Here is a 23169-nt window from a genome sequence, read left to right on the forward strand (position 1 = left end):
GCCCTGGGCACTAGGTGCAGCCCTTAGCTTGGGAATGAGCTGAAGGGAAGGAAAACACATCTCTGCTTCCATCTTCCAGCCTGGCGAAGGAAGGGGGCAGTAAATTTCCACGGCAGACTGGCAGCCAGCAGGTATCCCCGGGCTCGCACATCTCCAGCCCCATCCTCAGCTGACCACTTTCCAGCCCTGCGCTGTTCTCAGCCGCTGCCTTCCTTAAAACGCTGGTCTGAGAGCAAAACCCCGTCCCTGTGGAGGAGAGGAATTCCAAAGGGAGTGGCTGGGACTGCTCCAGGGCTGCATCTGAGCTGCTCCAAGGACTGGGCTCTGCAGCCCTTCGGGAAGCCCTGGCTCCCCGCCGCGCTCCCTGCGGCACCAAGGCAGCAGCCAGGGTTTCTCCAGCATTTCCATGCTTTTGATATTTAAGGCGAGAATGCCGTGACTTTTTCCAGGCTCTTCTTTCACACGGAAGGTTTCCAAGCCACACTTGAGACTGGGAAGCTCCAATCCTGACAGGAAATGAAAGCTGCTCCCGGAGAGCTGGCACAGGACAGGTGGATTCTGTCCCATCCCTGCAAGTGAGGGGGATGCTCCGTGTGCCCCCCGGCCCTGCCACTGCCCCTCAGGGCTGCCCACAGCAGGAACTGCTTCCCCAGTGATGGGTCACTGGATTCTTGAGGAAATCACTGGACACAAATCCAGCCCCATCAGGAGCAGGGAGGCAGCAAACCAGGGCAGATTTGGGGCATTTGCATCTGAGGGGCACAGCTGGAGCTGGGCTAGAGCTGCCCCTTCCCTCCCCAGCCCCCTTTCTTTCTTCTTCCCCCTGTAAAGAGTAGAAAAATACACAGTGTTAAAAAATATACAGTGTTAAGAGTACAACAGGACTTTATTATAGGAATTACTATTAAACATCTTTAAGAAAAAAATCACGTATGGAAATAAATTCTAAAATAGCCACACTCACAAACATCACAGATCAGTTTGTTTTGTTCTTTTTAAACCTTTTTGTAGAGAAATGATACAAACATCACTGAGAGTTGTACATTTTTATGTAAGAAATGCATTTTGGCTCCCAAGCCGGGTTTGTGGCCTTTCCACTCCTTAGACCTGACTTTTTGTTTTTTACAGGACACATAAACAACCCCTCTCCCTCTCCATTAAAATGATACTTTGTGCCTCCAAGATATTTTGACACGGCTACAGAGTGACATCATCCAGAGGCTGTGCCTGGCCTGGGATGTTTAAGGGCAACTTGTTGGGTGGTGGTGGCCAAGACGTGCCCAGGGCCCTGTGCCAGCTCACAGCCCCCGGCCACCCTTCCTTGCTGTCCCTTTCTCAAGGCTCAGTGGGAGCAGAGGGTGCCGGGCACCTCGGGGATGTGCTCAGGCAGAAGGCAGAGGCAGCTGCTGGTCCGGGACTGCTCCACCAGCAAACCTTGGCTGGGTTACAGAGGTGACTTGGGACGTGTCACTTAACGAGCAGGCTGAGAGGAGGGACAGTGTCCCCTCTTTTCCCCGGCTGCTGCTGAAGCCAGCGGTGCAGCAGGACTGAGCTGTGGCCCTGTGCCAGCCTCCCAGGAGAGCTCAGCCCATCCCCGCAGCCACGGCACGACCCAGCCCGTCCTCAAACCCTGCACGGCAGGTGCTGCGAGAGCCGGGGCCGGGCCAGCCCTCCTGCCAGCACCTCCTCGTCTGGGAGAGCAGAATTCCCTTCCCGCCCGTTGGTGCTTCCTGCGCTCATGGAAACTTCGCTGGGACTGAAGCCCTCGGTAGCTAAGAGGAGCTGGAACGGTGACAAGCTGATCCGCTTCCAAGTTTGATTTTCTTCCAAATATGCAGAGCTGGGAAGGAGTAACGGCAGCCTCCTACGGCCCCCAGGGCCAGCAGAGGGTAGGGAAGGAGCCCCTCCTTCTCTCCACCACCCTCAGAATGAAAGTCCCACCCAGGGACTAAAGGATTTTCCGTTCCCCAATTCACCCTTAGCCCCTTGCACCCTGAGGCAGGTGCTCCTCCAGACCCACATCCTACCCTGGGCAGGGCAGAGCAGCCCAGGACATCCTGTGCCCTTCCAGCACCTCCTGGCAGCCAGGCACACTATCAGGAGCAGGGGTGCTGCCCATGGTGTGGGACAGCCAGCGTGGTTGGGATGGCCCTAACCTGTCACTCACTGGGCTGCCAGGACTCAGGACACGCTCCTCAATCCAAAGGAGTGGACACCGAAACTGGTATGGGCTGGGTGGGGTGGGAATTTTGATGCTTTGATTTTAGGAACCCAAAGCTTGCTGGCATCCCAGGGTGCTCCAAGCCCAGTGCATCCTGCCCTGGTCCTTGGCACCCCAGAACTTGTCTGAGTACTGGTGCTGCGGGAGAGCCCCGTCTGTGCTATGGAGACATCACCCAGACCAGACCCTGCAGCCCCGGACACCTGGAAGCAGCCCTGCCCCTGGCCAGGAGCCAGGAGAAAGTGAAGCTCACGGGATGCCCCCGATCCCCACCATGGCTGCGAGGGGACGACAGCAGCGCTCAACAGGTGCAGCAGCTGCAGCGCTCGCGGGGGAGGAAATCTTGGCGTCCACTTCAAAGGCACGCGAGCTCCGTTGGGATTGAAGAGGAGCCTGTCGGGAGCCAGCGCCTGCAATGGGGACTTTTGTTACCAAACCCTGCGGAGAGGCAGGGAAAACACTTGCGTGAGTGTTTGATGGCTGGGGCTTCTGCGTCTGCCGCCTTCGCAGCTCCAATCCTGCAACATTTGTGCTGGTTGGCGGGAGCCAGAGAGTGAAACAGGCACGTCTAGAGCCACCTCCTGCATTTGGCAGGGAACGTTGTGCCGATAAAGGAGAAGAAAATGTGCTGGCGGGAGCGAATTCTGACTTTACGCTCGTCACTCATTACTTACACAGCGGAGGAATTTGTTTATGTAATTATTTTTAGCCTGACAGCATCTCCCCGAGCTGCAGGATTCCGGTGCTGCGAGAACGAGGAAGGGGCTCTGCTCCTGCCCCGCACCAAACCCAGCAGTGCCCCCAAGCCCCTGTACAGCCTCTCGTGCTGAAAACACCTCCACCAGCCCTGCCAACCCCCGGCTTGGGCTTTGCCTCTTACCTACAGCGGGGGCATCCCTGGAGCTCCCAGGCTCCAGGACCACCCCCAGCACCCCACACCCGGCGAGACATGTCCTGCTCCATCAGTGAGGGTTAAACCGGTGTGAAATCCAGCCCTTGGTGCTGCCCTGTGGCGGCACAAAGCGTCCCAACTTCAAGGCAGTTGTAGCAATGCCGAAGGCAAAGGTTTAATTCAAAGTGAAACGCCTAGGAAAAGAAGGCCTTTCCTTTATAAACAATTTATATTATTTGACTATTACCTGATCTGAATCTCTGCTCATTACTCCTAGCAATAATAGACAACGGCTGTTAGCTTCCCTTTCTCACGTGGTTTTTGTTCCGGTGTGCGCAGAGTAAAGTTACATCAGACCACTACAGATATGTTCAGGAGTGCTCCGGCCAAGCAGACCCCACGTGTGAATGGATCCTCGTTAGTACGACTGATTTCATTCCTCCTGCGCCGCCGCCCGGGCCGAGAGAGCAGGCGGGGCTGCTCTTCCCCAGCCCGAGCTCCACTGGCTCCTCCGCAGCCGCTCGCAGCAGCTGCCTGCTTTTTTTCCTTTTTTTTTTTTCCTTTTTGGCTGATTTGCTGAATAGGAAAAGTTGTTTTCAAACCACTGGTAAGAAAACATTGTGCCTCACTTCAATACTTGTACTTCAGAGGAGTACAGCAGCAGAGGGGGAACAGCCAAAATCTGGGTGATTTGTTGGGTGGGTTTTTCCTTTTCCAGCCATCTCCTGATGAAGCCTCGTGCACATCCTGTGCCAGCAAGAAACCCCAGTGCTGGGACCTGCAGGGAGGGGAAGGGGAGGGAAGGAGAACAGCATGTGCTCAGCCTCAGCCACACAGTGACAGCACCAGGGGCTCTCTCAGCCATGGCACCCATGGCCACTGATGGGGCCTGTCCCCACCAGGACACACTCTGGACACAGCCCAAAGCACGTGGCCCCTCCTCCAGCCAGGCTGGATCATTCACACAGAAGTTATCATCCATCCCCAGGTGCCTCTCACCGTTTACTGCCCTTCCTTCGGCGTCTCCTCCTCCTCCTGGAGCTGCTGCCGCCGTGCTTGGAAATCTTCATCTGAAAGGCAGAGGCAGGCGGGGGCTGTAGCCACCTCCACACCAGGACACCACTGCACCTCAGTCCCAGCTCCAGGAGGAGCCCCAGGGGAGGCAGCCCAGCTTTCCCCAGGGCAGGGATTTCCTTGCTCAGAGAGAGAATTCCCAGTGGGACTTGGGGAGTTTCTACCAGAACTCGCCTGAGAACACTGGATGGAGGTTTTGGCCCACAGGAGCATTTCTGCCGGGCGCTCACACCTGAGCCAGCCCTGGGGTGATCTGGGGCCAGGCACCACGGCAGCCAGCACAGCACACCCAGCACAGCATTCCTTACCATAGGCATGTCCTTCCACATCGTCGAGAAGATTTGCCGTGGAAGCCGCCGTCCCCATCCTGCGCCCTCCGCTAAGGAAAACCGGCTGTGGAGCCAGGATGTGGCCGTGGCACCACCATCGCCCTTCCCAGCCCACACTCCAGCCACAGAGCTGCCCTTGGGGAACCCCCAGGAGCACCCAAGTGAGGCCCCCCTGCCCCACAGCTCCCCAGCCCCTTTCAGGATACACCTGGTGCTTCAGCAAGTGTTTTCTTTTTGATTTCCTCATCTTTGTCTTCTCAGAGAAGGCTCTGGCGAGTTCAAACAGCTTCTTGCGTGTGGCTGGAAGGAAGCAGCCAGGTGAGGGTCTCACCCAAAAACCCTTCCCAAAGCTGCCACGGGCAATGGGAAGGAGATGGGCAGGGCCAGGGGTGTGAGAGCCACCCACACCCTGGCACCCTGTGGTGATGCCCTGGGTTTGCCAGATTCGGAGAGGGAGACAGGGACACCTTGGTCCCTGGCAGGAGGTGCTGGTCTTTTACCCTTTTGCTGGGGTTTTCACGGTCTTCCTCACCCACCCCTCCCACTGTCACCCCTGCCTGCAGCCCAGCTCAGGCTGCCCAAGGATCTCGGTCTAGTTTGTGGTGGCAAAAGCAGGCTGTGACTTCCCAGAGAAAAGGATGAGTTTGGGAGAGTGCCAGGTACTGCTGCCATCTCCCCCTGCCCACCCCACTCCCAGCTGCCCTCCAGCCCTGCCAGGCATCCCGCTGCCAGCACGGGGCCTGCACAGCGACTCACATTTTCCCATGTGTTTCAATTTGTCTCGGAATAAGGCATCGTCGGACACGGCACCGCCGGCCTCGTTGGTTACAGAGGGAGCTACGTCACCTGGAAGGCAAACACCTGGTCACCAGGAGTGCGTGTATGGTGAGGGGGGGCTCAGGACAAGTCACTCCCATGACCCAGTTCCAGCACCAGCAAAGGGCAGAGCTGGGAGAGAGCAGGTGGGACGAGAGCACTGGCACGTGGGGCTGGCTCTGGATGGGGACACAACCCCTGGGACCGGGGGTGCAGAGACAAGGACCAGAGACCCGCAGAGCCACGTCCCTGTTCCCCGGGTCCGTGAGCCCAGCTGGAGCCCTGCCAGGCTGCCCAGCCCCTGCGACTCGCCCGACCCTGCACAGGGCCATCGACAGACACCAGCTCTAATTCTGACTCTGGGCAGCTGCTCTGCTCCCGAGGTTAATCAGGATTACCCGGGAACAGTCATTATGCCTCCAGGCACAATCCTCTGCTCCAGCTCGGCCATGGGAGGGCAGGGATGGATGGAGGCAGGATGCAGGAGCACCTCCACGTGGGGAGGGCAGGAGCACCCATCCCCATCACCCACCAGCTCCTCTCCCGTGCTGGGAGGGCAGCAGGGAGGGATCAGCCAGTTTCCTCCCTCCACAGGCACTCTGGAGGCAGCTGGGCAGAGGGATGGGAATGCAGGGGCTGTGGGGGATCCTGCTGCGGAGAGACAATGCTCCCGTGTGTCTTGGAAGTTACCTGATAAAACGGAGGAGAAACCAAAGTCGTTGCTGACAGCAACACTGGTCGACTTGGATTTTTTGGACTCGTATTTCAATCGATCTGAAAAAGAAAAAACGCAGCGCCCGCTCGATCAGACCCTCGAGGCAGAGCACATGGCTCCACTCCCCTCTCCCCTCACGGCCCCGTGGCTGCCGAGGGACAGGCTGGTGGCAAGGGAGGGAGCTGGGGCTTTGCTTCAGCACAGCGACCACAAGCACTTCGGTGGGAGCCCGCAGCAGCAGAGGAACTGCCCACCCACCACAAGCACATGACGAGCACACCCGTGGTTTTCCTGCCACCTGCAGTGATGGTGCTGCCAGGACCCTGCAAAGCACCAGCGACACCTCTGAGGGAGCTGGGCCCTTGGCCAGAAGGCTCAGAAGGAGGGAAGGGCAGCTCTGTGCTCAGTGGCAGTAAAACCATCCACACCCAAGCCCTTCCTGTGGCACTGGACGAACAACCAGCTCACTGGGAAGGAGTGTAGTGACAGGGAAGGAGCAATCATGGCAAAACTGCTCTCCAATTCAGGCCTGCCAGCACCTGGAGAGGGTGCACAGCTGTGGAGGGCTCAGGGGGCATTTTCAAAGCCCCTTGCTATGGATTCTGCTGGGCTCTGCCACACGTGCTGCAGAGGGGTGGGCAGGGGGAGGAGAGCAGGAGTCTGGGCATGTGGGCAGCTCGGACCACCAGCCTGGCCCCATCCTGCACTGGCTCTGCTTTGGCACAAGCCCTGATCCCACGGGCAGGGCAGTGCTGCCAGCAGCCAGTGTCACAGCAGGGTACACACCCAAAAAGCAGAAGTTTCTGAAGGCACTTTTCACCTCTCTCCAGGGCAAGGAGGAAATCCCGGTTCCTCTGGAGCTCCTTCATGAACTCTTCGTTCTGCAGGAAGAGCGCGATGCGCTCGTCCTCTAGGTACTGCTTCCACCGCCGCTCCTGCTCCAGGGAGCCCTGGCCCCGAGGGACGAGCCCCCGTGGCACAGGCTGCCGGCAGCCGTGGGAGCCCTGCGGAGGCAAACATGGCACAGGTTGGGTGGTGATCTCGGGGGTCCCTGCAGCAGCACCTCGGGCTGAGCTCGGCCTTCTGCCCCTCTGTTACAGCGCAGCTCCCCCAGCCCCGATGGCCACCGACTGCTGCTCCCCAGAGGGGTCCCTCTCTCCTCTGCCCCACAGCCCAGGGCACTGCCCTCAAAAAGGACAAAGGGGGACAGGGCACCACCGCCTCTGCCCCTTGGGAAGGGGGACAGGGCGGAGGGGATGGACATCCCATGGGTCAAACTTTTGGAGCTCCTTTTGCAGAGCACAGGCTGGCACAGATTAACTCTAAAGGATGTGGTTGTGCCACGGCAGAACCTGGTGTGGAGGTAAGAGAAGGGTCTCAGCAGCATCGCTGCTTTATCTCCCTTCTCCAAAGAGCAGAGTCTGCAATGTCCCGCTGACAAACATCCCTGCACGAGGCACGTGACGCCTCGCACCTGGGGAGCAGCACAGCCGCACGCTGCAGCACAGCCTCATCCCTGCCTACAAGATTTATCTGATTTGTAGCTGCTCCCAGAGAGCCATAAAAAGCAAAAGCACACAATTACTGGGGAAAGAAAAGGGCAGCTGCTCTTCTCCTCCCCCTGAGCCCAAATGAATTGGCATGCTCCTATTCCCAGAAAGGTAATAGAGCCCATGAAGCTCAACTTGCAGGGCAATCATTCATGAAAACGTGGCAGGCTGCCTTTGGAGACGAAAAGGGAGGGAGGAACAGGGTGCCTGCAGGCCCCCCAGCCCCTCATCATGGCAGGAGGGTGCTGGACCCATTTAGGGGTTCCTGTGTTAGCAAAAGGCCAAGGGATGCCCCAAACTGTGGCTTGCCTGGAGTTGAGCTGGGTGCCCAGCATGTGTTGGGGCTGTTTGTTCCCCGTGGGATGCTGCTGGCACGCAAACCTTGTGGCTTAAAACCACCATGGAGTACACGTGGACTCTGATTTCCCAGGGGCAAATCTACTGGCTTGCACTAGGTTTCCCACCCAAATTCCACTGCAGCAGCCCTCAAGTGCCCTGGCAGTGCTGCTCTCCTTAGGAGCATTACTGGTCCTGCTGCACCTCACCAGGGCAGTGGGCAAGATTTTCAAATAATTGAAAATATAAGGTGCTTCTGGCAAGTGGCATTTCTGGCACTAATCACTGGGATAATGGCAGGAAAAAAACCAAAGCCTCGCTGAGAGATCTTTGACACCTTGCCCACTTCAGTCTCTTGAACAGGACACGCTCCAAAACTTTCGGTTTAGTGCACACCTGGTACCCAGATGCTTCCAGAGTGCTGATGCTGCAAGCTCAGGGTGGCTGAGGACTGGGATGGTGCTCCACACCACCTCACGGAGCCAGGCTGGAAGGGGTGGCCGAGCCTCACCTGTGTGCCGGCCGTCTGCTGGGGCAGGATGCGCAGGAAGTCCTCGGGGAGGTTGCCCAGGAGCGGCGGGTTCCAGTTCCTGTAGTGCGCGGGCGCCGCGGCGCTGCCAGGGCCTGGCACGTCCGTCCTGCGGGGCAAGCACAGGCAGCACCTCTGGCGAGGGAGAAACCCACCAACACCTGCCATGGCAGCTGGGCACAGGGCCTGGCACAGCAGTGCCTGGCACAGCAGAGCCTGCCCAGCTCCACCAGTGGTCCCGGGAACCAGGAAACCCCAGCACATCCCCGAATGTGCAGCGTTAGCATCAGCTCTGGAGAGCAAAAGGCTTTCCTAAAGCGTTTGGAATCTTTGGGAGCTGCATTTCAAGCCTTGCCCTGCAACTCTGCACGCTGGGCTTTCCTTCTCCTCCTTGTTTCACTCAGACTCCCAAAACCCAGCCCGGTGGAGCCCCAGCACTGCAGGGATTTGCTTACGGAACTGACAAATGCCTCTCACCAGATGCCACACCCAGCCTGCACAGAGGGCAGGGGCTGGCACACAGGTGCCCGGGGCTCACACTTGCTGTCCCCCAGCCCCACACCTACAGCCAGAGCGGTGCTGCCAGGGGACAAGTGAAGCCAGCCGAGGTGTGCGGTGAGGAGCCGGCGCGGGGCCCGGCCACCCAGCACCTGGTGTTTTCCAGTAGAGGCGAGCGCTCCCCGCCCCCAGGAGCTGATTTTTGCCATTCCACATGCTGCCGGAGCGGCTTTCCGGCCCCTCAGCTGTTCGTGTTTTAAGCCCTCACAGGGATTTTTGAGCCAGCTGTGAGCTTCATTCATCTCCCTTGGCTTTGTCTCACTCGACCCTATAACGAACTGGGGCCAGACGGTGTGCCAGGGCCAGCTGAGGGCAGCTTGCCCCCCGTGTGCTGGCACAGGGTGCCCCAGGAGCGGGAGCTGTGCGGGGCTGGGGCTCACCTGGGCGGGGGGGTGGGCGGTGCACGGGGGTAGCGGCTGCCCAAGGCCTGGCTCTCGTAGGCGGGAGGGGAGTACACAGGAGGAGGCTCCTCGTCTGAGCTGTCCGGCTCCAGGGTCCGCTCCAAGATCTGCAGGGTGAGAGGATGGGGTGAGGGCAGGACAGGGAAATGCTCCGCAGCGGGCCAGGGCCCCACGTGCAGCAGCAAAGCAGGGATGGCACGGGCTGAATGCTGCTGCAGAGAGGACGGGCAACCTCCTGGCACTGGACCTCCTGCACCCAGCAGGGTTTGGTGGAGTTTGAAGGTGCTGCTTTCAAGGGAAGAAGGTGCTATCTTTGGATGCACACAACCCTGGGGAGTCTTTCTGACAGCAGCAGAAGGGTCTCTGTTGGGTTTTGGGATGAGAGAGAGGTGGGAGAGCACTTTGGCTTCAGCCTGAAGCTCTGCCCAAGACAATCTTGAGTGCAGCAGCCTGGCTGAACCGGGCACTCAAACCTCTGCCTGCCTGCAGCAGTCGAGCAGCACTGTGCCCAGGCAGGAGGAGGCAGGAGGAGGCAGGATGAGACTGAGGTGCCCACTCACGGTGACCCGGCTGTGGAAGCCAGAGCCCAGCAGAGGATCTCCACGCAGGTTACCTCGGGGGGGATGCTGTCCTCCGAGTCCGAGCTGTCGTCACAGCCGCTGCCGTCCAGGTTCATCTGCAGGAGCTGGTCGATGGTGGCGTCCACGGCGCCGTTGTTGGCTCTCAAGACACACTCGATTATGTCGTAGTCCATGTTGGGGAACATGGTCTTGAAGTCCTCCATGGCCTGGTTGAACTCCAGGCGCCGCACCTGCCTGGCGGGGCGGCTGTTGTTGAGCTCCTGGGCGGAGGAGCCGCCGCGGGAGCCGCCGTTGCTGCTGCTCCGGCGGAAGAGGCTCGTCATGGCGGGGCGGCTGCGGGGGCTCGGCGCCCACGGTCCCGGCTGTGCCCGTGCCCCTCCTCACGGGGGGCTGCCCCTCCTGCCAGCCGGGACCATGGGTGGGCGGCGGGGCTCCCGCTCCCCGCGGCCGGCGGCTCCGCGCGTCAGCCCCCGGCGCACGGCAGCATCCTCCCACCTGCGGAGGGGACACGGGACAAAGTCACCCACGGGACAGCACGCAGAGGCTCCCCCGTCTCAACAGGGGACATTCGGTTCCATCCCACCCATCCCTGCGGGACTGTGCCATCCCCCGCAGCGGGCGCGGCACGCCGGAAGGTGGATGTGCCATGCCGGGAGCTGTACCAACAAAATGCAAGGCAAGAAAAATGGCATTACTTCCACTGCTGAAGGCTGCCCAGATTTAACGTTTCCAGGTTTGGCACGTATTTATAAACACAGCAAAATCACTCTTTAAAATAAAACATGGAGTCGGCTCAGAGAGTGTCAGAGCAGGGGGCTAAAATGCTCTGCAGCACGGCAAATCGACCCTTTGGAAAAGCCAACAAATCCAAGATTAACATTCACTTTAAAACCATAAACAGATTATACAGCTACTGCTTCTCGTTTGAAAATGCAGGGCCAAATTCAGTTCTGGATTAACTCCACTGTTTGAAACAGAATTACCCCAGGAACACTTTTGATCCATAATATCATTTTCAAAGGCTTTTTCCTAAGCAGCAGGCAGAGAGGTCAGGATAACTGTCCCTAAATGGTATTTAATGCAGAAGAACGTGCCAAGCACATTTCTTAGCAAAATGGCATAATCAGATTCCAAGCCATTAAGAGGAGCAGTCACCTCTGAAGGTCACCCAGGCTCTCCCCTGCCCAGCAAGACCGTGTGTGACAGCCATGTCCCCAGTGCTCGGCCCCTGTGCCAGCCCACAGCCCTGAGCTGCTCCAAGGGGTTTCCAGGGGCTCCCAGAGGCTGCTGAGAGTGAAACACACTTGTAAAACATGGAGAGCTCAGCAGGAACTTGGGGAGAAGTTCACTTTTTGCCACGCTCCTTAACCCCCAACTTCATCCCCAGGGACAGCACTGCTCTGGCTTGGTACCAGAGGAATCACGGGGATGATTCCTGCTCCAGGCACGCTCTGCTCTCCTTCCCTGGCTTTTTTGTAATCCTGGAAGCATTTGCATTTGGATGCACTACAACAGCAGCCCCGTGCAAACACCAGCACCCAATCAGTTGCTGCACCTCGGTCCCCGGGCTGAGGATGGTGCCGGGGCCATCCAGTGCCACCTTCCCGTGGCATTTGCTCCCACGCAGGACAGGACCCGTACAAAAGAAGCAGGAGAATTGCTGTCGGGCACAAGGGGCCATTTCCAAACAGCACTGGGAGCCCCCAGCTTGCTCCTGCTCACTAATAATATCCATTTAACTGGTCACTCAGCCAGGAACTGTCTCCATCCCAGTAATTCTCAGTCCCCAGGATCTGCTCCAGCTTGCCAGGAGCCAGGCATGGAGCAGCACTGTGCGAGTGAAGCAGGAACAATTCCGACAGCTCTGCCCGGCTCTATTCACTGAGGACAAATAAATCCGCTGGAGTCAATTAATAAAACACTGCTGCTTGGTTCCTCCTACGCTCCCCTGACTCATTCCCAGCAAAGAGCCGGCATTGTTCACACCTCTGGAATTATACTTTAATTGCAATATTGCATGGCTGGTTTAGTCACGTATTAAATTGAGTTGTAACACATTCACAGGGTACACACCTCCTTACGAGATTTGGCTACTCCAAGAGGATGGAGAACGAGCCTGGACACCCACGGGGACACAGCTTATACTGGATACACTGCAAACACACACACAATGCACATATGGGCATGAGAGTTTCTGTGGAGAACTGTTGGCTCAGCAATGCTGTGCCAGCCCATAAACCTCAAACAGCAAAATCAGCCCTCAAAATCAGGCTGGAAATCCCCAGATCTCTATAAAGTAACCAAAGTACCTGTGGCTGGGGAATCTCTGTGTCCCAGCATTTGACCTTTGAGTGTGTATTTAACATCTCCTCTGTAACCACGAGGGCCATGGCTGTGCCAGGCACTGGCAATCCCCCTGCGAGCCCTTTGGGCTCCTGTTGCCAACACTGACTCTGGGGAGGTGTTAGTCAACACTGCACGAGAGGGACAACTCCCTGGAAGTGCTGGGTAGTGTGATTGAGCACAGCAACGTGCAGAGCCACGGAAATCTTCTGGTCAGAAGACCAACAAAATTAGGGATGGGAACAAGACATTTATACACCAGAAAGGCTCTGCTGCACATCTGGCTTCAAACAGTCCCAAGGGAATGTGTTGGGACATTCCCTGCCCTGAGATACACCCGGAATTTGGGGCTGGCAGGGGCTGCTGCGAAGGTGCAGCTGAAGGTGCTGCAGGTGCTGTGGCACAGACCAGGGCAGTTCATGTGCCCTGAAGGCTTTTAAACCTATTTTTTTCAAAGTCCTGCTGCTCATCCAGAGAAGTGCAAATCACCACATCAGCATGAGTTAAAATCCAGGGAAAAGCAAGTGGTCCTGTTGGCAGGAGTTGATTTAAAAGATCAACAGGTAGCTGTATTCCGAGGATCCTCCCCAGTTCCTGCATGTCTGCAGCAGCGTCTTCAGGTGAGCAGTGGGGACAGCAGCCAGACCTCTGTGACAGCTGGGGAAGGGGCTCAACATGTTCCTGGCCCTTATTTCTGTGATGTCAGTGAGGGCCTGGGAAGATGCCAGGAAAAGCAAAATCCTTTGGATTTCCCAAAAAGGAAAGAAGAAGTTGGTGTCTGCAGCCCACGTGCGGGCACAGGCGCACTTGGGGCACGGGCTGGGCTCCTCTTCCCCTCGTGCCCCATTTGCAGAGTGAGGCTGTGATGACTCTTATGGCTGCTGCCTGATCAACTTTCTCCCTGTCTGACAATAGCTCCTGCCCTGTTATCCTGCGAAAAGGACCCTGAATGCTGTTATTCATTCACCAAACCCAGGCACAGGCATAATCCTTCGCCCTTCTGCTGTTCCATCACAGGAGGAGCTTAAAGGCTTTGCAAGCTCCTGGTCCATGTGTCCCTGTCCCACAGGTCACAGAGAGCAGCCAGTCAGCAGCGGGGACACTGGTGTGCCTGGCACCATCCCCGTGCCCCACCAGCCCTGGCAGCACAGGATAAATCCTCCTGTCCTGGCTCACCCCAGCTGAGCCGCCTCCACATCCAGCAGTGGTGGCTGTGCTGGCACTGACCTGTACCACGGAGAAAGTGCCATGTGACATCCCAGTGCCAGGCTGGGGCCAGGCACAGAGCCAGCACTGGGTTAGGAAGGGCTGCCAGGATGCCACATCCACACCAGCTTTTATCCAAGTGCTTTCATGCCCTGGGACAGGGCTGGCACTGAAAATGCTGTGTTTTGGTGTCACTGCGTAGCCAGGACAGCACAGGACACTTTCCCACACACCTGCATGACTGCTGTCTCACTGCACACTGTTCTCAGGCATTGGCACACCTTTGGCTGCAGCTCCTGCCCTTAGGTCACCCCTCAAAACCACAAAATACAACCAAACACAAGCTGGCTTTGGGAGGCAGGTCCCCTCTGCCCGCCCAGGGGTTCACCCTGCTCTTCTCCCACCCAAGCTGCCAATGACTTGCACAATTCAGATCCACCCTCACCAGAGCCAAGAACGAGACCAGAGCCAGGAGAACGCCTCAGTCAGGCTCCTGGGGAGGGATAATGCTCACAGCCTGGGAGGCACATCCTCCTGTGCTCCTGGCATCCCTCCTGGGCATGGCTGCTCTCACCCAGCCCCTGAGCAGGCACTCGGTACCTCCCAGAAATGGGCTCTTCCCATGGAGGGATGGCCCGAGGGGAAGCTCTGGGAGCAGGCACGGTGTAAAGAGGAGGCTGCCAGCCCTCAGCTGCCTGGGAAGAGCAGCTGGATAATCCCGGGGGTCGGTCAGACCGGTAATGTCGTGCTGGAAGCAGCAGTTGCTCGGCTCTGCGAGGAGCACAGCCCAACCGGAGGAGCCAGCAGCTGGAAAAGCACTGGGACTGATCGCTTGCAGCCCTCTCTGCTCAGGGAAGAGCCTTGGCACCAAGTGCAAACGAGAATATTCCCTTCCCCAGTGTCTGCTGCAGCTCAGACAGCAGATGGGATTGCTCAAACACTGCCCAGCCCCTTCTCCCCTGCTATTGCCACGCTGTGTTCATAGATCACCCCTGAAAACACGCTGGAGCTGGGACCCCGCCCTGCAGCCAGCATGGGGGTGACACCACCGACTGCTGGGTCCCTCCAGCCCTGCACTCCCCAACCCTCAGGCCACTCATCCCGTGGTGGCTGCAAGCCCAGGCCTCTGGTGCCTCAGCTGGGGATGCACAGCAGATGTGCAGAAGCCTTTCCATGCACAGGATTATTTGGAGACAACAGCTGACAGCCCCCCCAGTTTCTGGAGGGAAGACTCTTGGAAGAAGTCTCAAAACTTAGGGATGTTAAACCAGAAATAATGGCTCTGTCCAGAGCAGATGTGCTGAGTTCTGCTGCAGCCAGGCCCCTGCAAAGAGATTGCTCAATGTGGGAACGAGAAGTCTGGGAACGTGACTGCTTGGCAGCTACAGGTGTGATTATAACAGGACTGAAATTGGGATGAAAAGTAAATGATCAGGAACAGAAATTGTTATTCTCTACCACCAAACATGCCAAGGATGTGCAGGATGGGTCCCTACCAGTCTCTCCTAAATCCTCTTGTCACCTTCCTCTCTGCCTCAGGGGATGCTGTGCACCCCTCCTGGGCCCGCAGCCTGGGAAAATTGCTCCGAGCAAATCCTTTTTCATGGAAACAAATAAGCACCTGAGGATCTACTTTAATACTTGTTCTACCGCATATTAAAATGGCTGGGTTTAAGCCCTTTTCAAAAGCAAAAGCAAAAGCAAAAGCAATCAGGGAGGCGAGCACAAGTAAGCCCTGCTTGGGAACCTGTGCAGCACGTACCTCTCTGCAACAGGAAATTCCCCTCTTGGCTCCACAGCAAGTGCGGAGGAACCAGGAGAGCCATGGAGTGATCCCAAGCCCAACGCGGCACCGTCAGCATTCCTGCCCAGGCGCTCTCCACCGACTGCTTTACTGGGGAGCCCATGGACACGGCAGCACTCTGAACACTCAATATCCACGTTTCAGAGCTGCAGTGGCTGCCGCTGCCTCGGGGCACCCACTGCTCTCCCACCACGGCCGGCCATGCCCTCCTCATGGACAGATTTATAGGAGCCCTTTGTGAGCCGACCAGATTTCGGCCCTCCACAGCACCCAGCTGGATCCTAAAACAACAACACTCTGATAAAACTGGGGGGGACACACTCAGCTGGGACCACAGAGCCAGGCAGGGCTGCACCGGGGACCCCTCACACAGCACCCAGAGCACCCACCTTCCCCCTGCCAGTGCTGGGATGCAGCGGGATCTGCAGGGCTGCCAGGGGGTCCTGGTGCCCCCAGTCCCCTGTGCCAAGCGAGGCAGAGCCACCCCCCTGCCCCTCGGCATTGTGCAGCGCTAATCCCTGGCTTTCACACGTTTTCCACGGCAGGACCACAGCCCCCGCCCCAAACTAAGCCCACATTAATGAGGTAGCACTAGATCCTCATCCAAAAGTCGCCTGCCTTGCGAGGCCGCCTTGCACTGGTTTCATTGAAGGTAATTTGATCTTGGTAGGACGACATTCCTAAAATAGTTGAGGGAATTCAAACATGAAATAAGGTTTCCAGGAAGGGATTAAAAAAAAAATAGGTCAAGCAAGTGTGAGCGATTAAAGTGACCCAGCATCTCTTTGTACGGTTTAACTGCGACTCTGTTCAACTCTATCTTGCACCAATATGTAATAAATTAGATCCAAGAGGCTGCCCAAAGCAGAGAGGCTGATATAAGATTATTCCAGGAGGTGGCTGGAGTCGGTGACCTTTCCTCCCCTGGCTTTCACCGCCGACATCAAACACACACGGCCCAGCTGAACGATCGGCTCAGAGCTTTGGAACGGCGCACACGACCGCGCCACGGCCGGATGCCAGCACTGCCTCCGTCCCACAGGACGGCCCTGCGCCCATCCCAAACTTTCTGCCTCAGTTTACCCATCCCAAGGCTGGCAGGAGGGAAGCCCAGGCACCCCTGTGGCCGCTGGTGTCCCCCCGGCGCTGGCCACAGTCGCCATGCAAAGCCCTAGCGCCATATGTCACGCAAACCCATCCTTAACTGCTTATCCCTCTTCTCCCTTTGTGCTCCCAGCTCGGCACAAAAGCGCCGGGAAGCAGCTGGGAGTGAAAGAAAATAAAAATTCCTGTGGAGACAAAGGTGTGTGGCATTCCCTGGGGACTGGGCTCAGGGCAGGGCATGTGGAGGACTCGCTGCTGGGCAATTTTTGGGTTAGGTTTGGGCAGTGAGTGATAAAGGGGAGTGGGGGAACATGAACCCAGGCTGGGGGCAGGGCCAACCCCGCTCCCTGGATAATTAGTGTGGCTGATTCCAATTGCTAATTTGCCATTATAGGTCAAGAGTCACAGAAATTAAAGGATGGGAGGGAAAAAGGAAGAAAAAGCCTGAGTAAAGGCAGTTCCTTCCCCTCCATCTCTCTGCATAGCAGGAACATACTGGATCAGGCTGGGCTGACTCTGCCCCAGGCTGGTGCAGAGCATCTCTGCAGGATTTGGCCCTGGGCATCCCACAAAGGCAGGGACAGGCAGGGACAGGCAGGGACAGGCAGGGACAGGCAGGGACAGGCGGTGCAGACCAGGCGCAGCCTCCAGCATCTCCGGTGGCTGCTCTCCTGCCATCAGGGTTTAAGGGCCGGCACTCACTGTGCAAAGGAAAAATCCTGTATTGATTCACCCGAAGCTCTGGAGCACAGACCGCACGAGTTTCTATGGAAACAAAATTAGTGGAGTAAAACTCTCCCTGCCGGCACACGGTGAATTATTCACCAGGACAGGCCCCTGGGCAGAGGGGCTGCTGGGAAGATTTAAAGGTGATCACAGAGTGGCTGCTGTGATCCCCCTTCCCTGGGAGACCCAACCACAACCAGGGAGAACGAAAGGCCCTGGGTTTCCACACCATGTGCGTGGTGGGAAGGTCCTGCACCTCCCTCACTGTGTCCACAGCCTCTGGGGTCCCCAGGGACAGAACAAGGGCTTCCCGCCTCGCTTCCCCCACTCCCAGCCCCTTGCACCACAGCATGGCAGTAATACATGGCACAAAGTGTCACTGCCTGATGTCCACCTGGCATGCACCGGCCACCCTGTGGTCAGCCACCTCTGGCACCCAGGATGAGCCTGTGAGGGCAGGACCGGCCGCAGCCCCGCTCATCCCACAGAGCCTCTCAGCACCGTGCTCACCACTGCGAGCCAAGAGCCAGGGAAGAAAGGGACTAATTAAGTCACAAACAGAGGACGGTTTTTTTATGAGTCACTAAGCCATATGGCTGATGCAAGCTATCCCGGGAAAGTGCCGAGCCAACAATCCAGTGCTGCTGTACCCTCGTTGTCCTGGGACACGGTGTCACACTGTAATTGCGCCAGGCTTTTGTCCTCCCTCGTGCCGGGTGACATTGCTCAGCGGAGGAGAACCTGCTTGAAAGGCTACACCTCACCAGGGACAGGTATTTAATTAAGGCCCTACATCAGACCCCTCCTGCCAACCAGCACAGGCTGCTCCATCCCGGCACAACCCGGACTGTGGGGTGGAGAAAAGCCCTGAAAGGAGGAATGTTGAGATTGCTCCGTCACAGCACATCACAGAAATTACACGGGACACTAACCTGGATTTGAAGCCAGGCCAAGGCTCAGAGAAGCTCTCAGTCTCCTCAGCAGCAGAGTCACCCCTGCACCAGCACAGCCGTGTTCTGGGTGGCAAAGGGACCAGGCCCTGAGCAGTGGCTCTGCTCCTTGCCCGTTTGCCACGTGCTGGACCCAGCCACCACAACGGGTCACATTCTTCAAAATCCCATCTTGCTTCTCTTTCATTATTTTTAAGTTTGCATTACTAATTCAGGTACATCCCATCCCAGCTGATTTGCACTGATCGTGGTAATCACCAGCCAGGGAGGTTAAAAGCCACCAGGATTTCAGAAGTAACAGTTTAGGCTCCAGGAGCTGGGAATCCTCCCCAAAGACTGTCCCCCATCCCCACTGCTGCCTTACAGCCCCAGCACATGATCCCAGTGACCCATCTCCATCAGCAGAGCTCCAGCCACCGTTCTCTCCATTTTCTGGAGGCTATCTCCCTATTTTCCCCCGCTCAGCCCTGCTTTCCTACGCCAAGGACAGCGGCCAGGCTCCATCCCGGAGTGTTTGTGTGCCCATCTGCGTGTGCCTTCCCTGGGGAAGAGAGAGCGAGGGCAGGGATCGACCAGCTGTCAGGCAGAAGGAAGAAATACCACTTCCAGGAGTCAGAGCTCATTTCCCAGCAATAAAAGCAGGCTGCAAAAAAGTACCACTAATGGGAATGCACATCCCACACCACTCCAGCCACCGATAGCAAAGCACCCAGGGGCTGTAGCTTGGAAAAATAAAAGCCATCAACAAGGCTCGGTTTTAAGCAGCACAGCTGTAGACTAGGCCCAGATCAGGGCATAAAGGATCTGCCATTCCCCACACAGGATTATTGCTGTGGATGATGCCTTCCACGTGCCAACCTTGGCTCCTGGCTCTGAGTTATGGCTCCTCCAGCAGATGGAAAAGAAAACCTTACTGCTTCCTTCCAGGGAGGGGAATAGCTCAGATCAGCATCCGCCCTTAACTGCTCCACTCTCCATCTTCCTCAGCCCCATTATCCCCACTCCACACACACACTGCTCTGGGGACCTGAGGAAGAGCCAGAGTCTCCAGTGCTTGTAAATGCCACCTAGAAAGGAAGACCTGAAGAGTTTGTGCTTCCTGGAGTTAATTGTGGGTGGATGTCATCTCCTTTCCCATCTATTCTCGGTGTGCTTTGGTGAGGAGGGTCCTCATCACTGCATAGGCAGCCTGCCTTCCCTCTGCCAGGCTCACACCCTCTGAGCAGGGGTGTGAGACAGCTCTACCTCCCCAAAACAACCCCCGGAGATCCCGGCAGACCCCAGGGACCAGCCGGGGGACAGCTCCTGCAAGGCAGTTACTCTGGGTTTTAAGACACACTTGTTTGTTTGTTTGTCGCTGAGCAACAGAGAGGATGGAAAAAATATCAATGTCATATTGTCACCTATGAGTCACAGCTCAGCACGGGTCGAGATGCCCCGGTTCTGCTGCCACTGAGCACGGGGAGACGGAAAAGGGCGTGAGGCACCCCAAAAGCAGCTCACTCCCCCTCTCTCTGCCTGTCAGGCCCTGCCCCAACACCTTCCCCATCCCCACAGATGGGGGGGACTCGAGTGGCCTGGGCACATCAGTGGCCTGGGGACATCGGTGGCCCAGGGACAACTCTGCGAGCCCTGGAAGTCGAGGCAGGAATTTGCATTCCTATTTGCATTACCTAATTGCGCCTGCGGGTTTCCTGGGGCAGCGGCTGGCTCTGGTTTCCATGGCAGGTTTTGTGCAGACCTGGAGAACCGAGGGAGGCACAAAGGGGCCACAATGGACCTGCCACTCACCCGCATCAAAGGCGGCCGGCGGGGCGGGCCGGGGGCACCGCGGACGGGGCACCGCAGCCTGTCCCCCCGGCACCGCCAGCACCGGGGCACCCCGGGGCAGGGCGAGCGGGTGGCTGGTGGCCGACGCGCGGGGACACCCGCGGTTCCAGCGGTGGGGACACGCCGCTGGTGAGGCTGCTTGACGGAGGAGTGGAGCCGCAGCCGCTTGTCGCCCAGAGGCAGCAGCTGCTCCGCGCCCGTCGGAAGTGGTGCAAGAGCTGGACCCAGATGTTCCCCCTGTTCTCATTTCCTGTTATTTTCAGCCAGCTTTCCACCCAACTGGGTGGGTGGCTTTGTCCTTCCAACTTCTCTCTCCATTCAGGGACCGTCTCGCTCGCTGCTGTGCCCACCCAGCGCCCGTGCTGACCCCAGGGAACTGGCAGAATAGCCAAACCCTGGTCCCCACACCATTGCTGCAAGCCCAGTGCCACCGAGCAGCAGTGAGGATCCAGCCAGTGTCCCTCCATCACCCTGGCCATGGTGACAGAGATGTTGCCACCACAGCCACGGCACAGAGGGACCCATCTCTACCTCACACACCTGTGAGGAGCTCTGTGCTATTATTTCAATTTTTTTTCCGTATTTTACAGTTATCAATTACCATCCCCACCATCACCTTGTGCTGCCCCAAAGCCTCCCGGCTCTGACCACAAGCACCCCACAGGCGAGTGCACCCACAGGGTTAGGGCAGCAGCCCCCTCCCCACAGGTCCCACTCCAGGATTTTACCCTCACAGCACAGACCCTGACCATGAATGGCCCTCCGGATCCCCTCCTGGCTATCCCACTCTGAATGCCAGCAGCCACAGCATGTCTGGTTATCTGTGCCCCCACAGAGGGTGTTGCTGCAGGCAGATAAGCACCAGCACTCACTATCATGCTGCTGTTCCCAGGGCTCAGGGAACCACAGCACAGATGCCATGGCAAAGCTGCTCGGCCACGCCACCAACACGGTCAGGTGTCGGTGTGCTTTGTTCGTTTTTTTCTCATTTGAAAGCTCATTTTCAATAAAATGCTGGAAAAGTCAAAGCCTTCCCAGGAACTCTGTGGCTGGGAAGAGGATGGGCACCTTTGACGGAAACAATTTTGGCTATCAGATGCTCTGACACCAGGGATGGGCTGTTGACAGCCAGGGACTGGTGCACAAGGCTCTGCCAGCATGAGGCACATCCTCACCACAGGGTGGTTGGATAACCAACCACCCACCTGTGGGTAAGGCCACAAGTGCACAACTACCAGGAGGTGATGGCAGGGTCTCCTCTGCTATGACAACCACCAAAAGCTTCCCACTACCACCACCACCACCAGCACCAGCCAATCTCCACTCCCAGAGGGCTCCCCTGGGGTCTCATTGCCCCAGTGCTGCACTCCTGCTGAGCACTTCCACAGGAAAACCTCTGTGAAAACCACAAAAAGCTTCTCAGCGGAGCAGATGCCGCTTCAGCCTGTGTTCTTAGAGATGGAGGAGGAGGAGGAGGATGTGTGGAAAGCCACAGCTTCCCCAGCCGCGGGGCAGCCCCGCCAGCAAAGCCCCAGCGGCAGCCTCCGGGGTCAGCCCAGGATGGTGGTTCTCTCGTGGAAATCCTTACGGCTCCAGCCCCCGTGTTTGTTGTCAGTGGCAGCAGCAGCAGGAGGTGTGAGGAGGAGGTGCGACTCCACTGCTTTTTAAGAAAATAATAAAAAAAGAGCCTTTCCAACCCGCCTGAGAGACAGTGCAGGAGAGCACTGCTCTGAGTGGTGACTTGCACTTGACTCCTTCTCCATTGCTGTCTGTCCACAACCCACTGGCAGCAATTTTGGCGCTGGATGGGAACCCCAGGCGAGGATCAGCCTGGCAGGATGGTGCCCTCCATCCTTATGGAGGATGTGATATGTGGCTGAGCTGGGCACCCGATCGGGGGCTCACAAATGACCCTGGTCACCCAGGAGGTGACCACCACTGCTGTGGCAACCCAGGGCCCCGCCAATTCCTGCAGCAAGCCATGACCCATCCGGCAGGGATGGCAGGGATGGCGGGGATGGTGGGGCGTGAGGTGTGCTGCTCCATGAAGGCGGCGGAGGGGACAGGGACGATGTCCAGCAGCAGGAAGCCACCAAACCCGCAGCGCACGGAGGGGTCACGCTCGGGGACCGGCGATGCTCCGGGGCTGAGCGGGACGCGGGTGCTGCCCCACGGCCGAGTCTGCCGGCCCGCGCCCGGCCCCACGCGGGGAAGGCACCCTTGGCCCCACGCCGGCCCACGGGCTTCGCACGCGGGACCCTCCCGAGCCCGGCGCAGGCCCGCGGCGGAGCCGAGCAGCCGGAGCAGCGGCGGGGCCGTGCCGGGGCTGCGGCCCCCAGCGCTCCGCTCCGGCCCGGCTCCGGAGGGGCGGCCGAGCGGCCGCAACAGGCGCGGCCCCGGCCCCGGCCCCGGCCCCGGCCCCGGCCCCGGCCCCGGCCCCGCCGCCGCTCCGCCCGGGCCCCGGTGGAGGCCGAGCCGGCGGCGCCCCCGCTCCCCCCCAGCCCCGGTGGGGCCCGCGCGGCTCCGGGCCCGACCCGCGCAGGCCGAGCGGCACCGCCCGCCCCAGCCCAGCTCAGCCCAGCCCGGCTCGGCTCGGCCCGGCCCGGCCCGGCGCACAAAGAGCCCCGGCCCGCCCCCCCTTACCGGCGGTCGGCGCCGCGCTGCGGGGGCGGCGGCGGGCGGCTCCAGTCACGCCGGGAACCATGGAAAGGAGCCGGGACGGGAGACGTACGTGGCGGGCGGGCGGGGGCGGCCGTGCCCGGCAGCGGGGGGCGGCGCGGCGGGGCCGGGGCCGGGGCCGGGCCGGGCCGGGGGGGCGCGGGGAGCGGGGCCGAGCGGGGCCGCGCCGAGAGGCTGAGGGGGCGGGGGTGCGCGGGGCCCCGCGGGACTGCTGTGTCCCCCCGGGACTGCTGTGTCTCCCCCGGGACTGCTGTGTCCCCCCCGGGACTGCTGTGTCCCCCCCGGGCCGGAGTCCCCCCTTGCGGCGCGCGGAGCTCGATTCGGCCCGGCCGGCGGCATCGAGGGGCGGCACCGCCCGCGCCCCGCCGCCAGCCGAGGTGAGACAGCCCTGGTCGGGGTCCCCCCGTTGTCCCCAGGCTTCCCCAACGCCTCCAGCCCTGGGGTCGGCACCTCCGGCCCTGAGTGGCCTGGGGGCCAGTGTGGAGGGAGCAGCATCCCCTGGATGGATGGATGGATGGATGGATG

At 58.8% G+C, this 23169-nt stretch overlaps 1 protein-coding gene across 2 annotated transcripts; it reads right to left on the reverse strand.

Annotated features, from left to right (window-relative positions):
• Positions 1-867: 867 nt before the first annotated feature.
• Positions 868-22710, reverse strand: CUEDC1 (CUE domain containing 1). Of its 2 annotated transcripts, XR_007207718.1 has the most exons (12): positions 22609-22710; positions 10035-10497; positions 9401-9528; positions 8445-8571; positions 6868-7051; positions 6023-6106; positions 5273-5362; positions 4723-4816; positions 4496-4554; positions 4113-4183; positions 3361-3891; positions 868-2631 (listed from the first exon to the last, which is right to left on the reverse strand). XR_007207718.1 is itself a non-coding variant. In XM_048324667.1 (11 exons), exons 2-10 carry the CDS (start codon positions 10323-10325, stop codon positions 4116-4118), a joined length of 1125 nt encoding a protein of 374 aa, XP_048180624.1. In that variant the 5' UTR covers positions 10326-10497; positions 22609-22710; the 3' UTR covers positions 868-3891; positions 4113-4115. The 2 variants fall into 2 exon arrangements, 1 of the variants encoding a protein (XP_048180624.1); XM_048324667.1 differs by having other exon boundaries at positions 868-3891.
• Between the last annotated feature and the right edge of the window lie 459 nt (positions 22711-23169).

Source organism: Corvus hawaiiensis, chromosome 20 (assembly GCF_020740725.1).
Source record: "Corvus hawaiiensis isolate bCorHaw1 chromosome 20, bCorHaw1.pri.cur, whole genome shotgun sequence".
Lineage (NCBI taxonomy): Eukaryota > Metazoa > Chordata > Aves > Passeriformes > Corvidae > Corvus > Corvus hawaiiensis.

What these genes read in the sequence shown, in the direction of transcription:
- CUEDC1 (XM_048324667.1), bottom strand. Translation starts at nt 10,325, where the DNA reads ATGACGAGCCTCTTCCGCCGGAGCAGCAGCAACGGCGGCTCCCGCGGC. An exon ending in CCGCCCACCCCCCCGCCCAG is followed by an intron (nt 8,572 to 9,400) that starts GTGAGCCCCAGC and finishes CTTGCCCCGCAG; the next exon opens with GACGGACGTGCCAGGCCCTG. An exon ending in AGCAGACGGCCGGCACACAG is followed by an intron (nt 7,052 to 8,444) that starts GTGAGGCTCGGC and finishes TTGCCTCCGCAG; the next exon opens with GGCTCCCACGGCTGCCGGCA.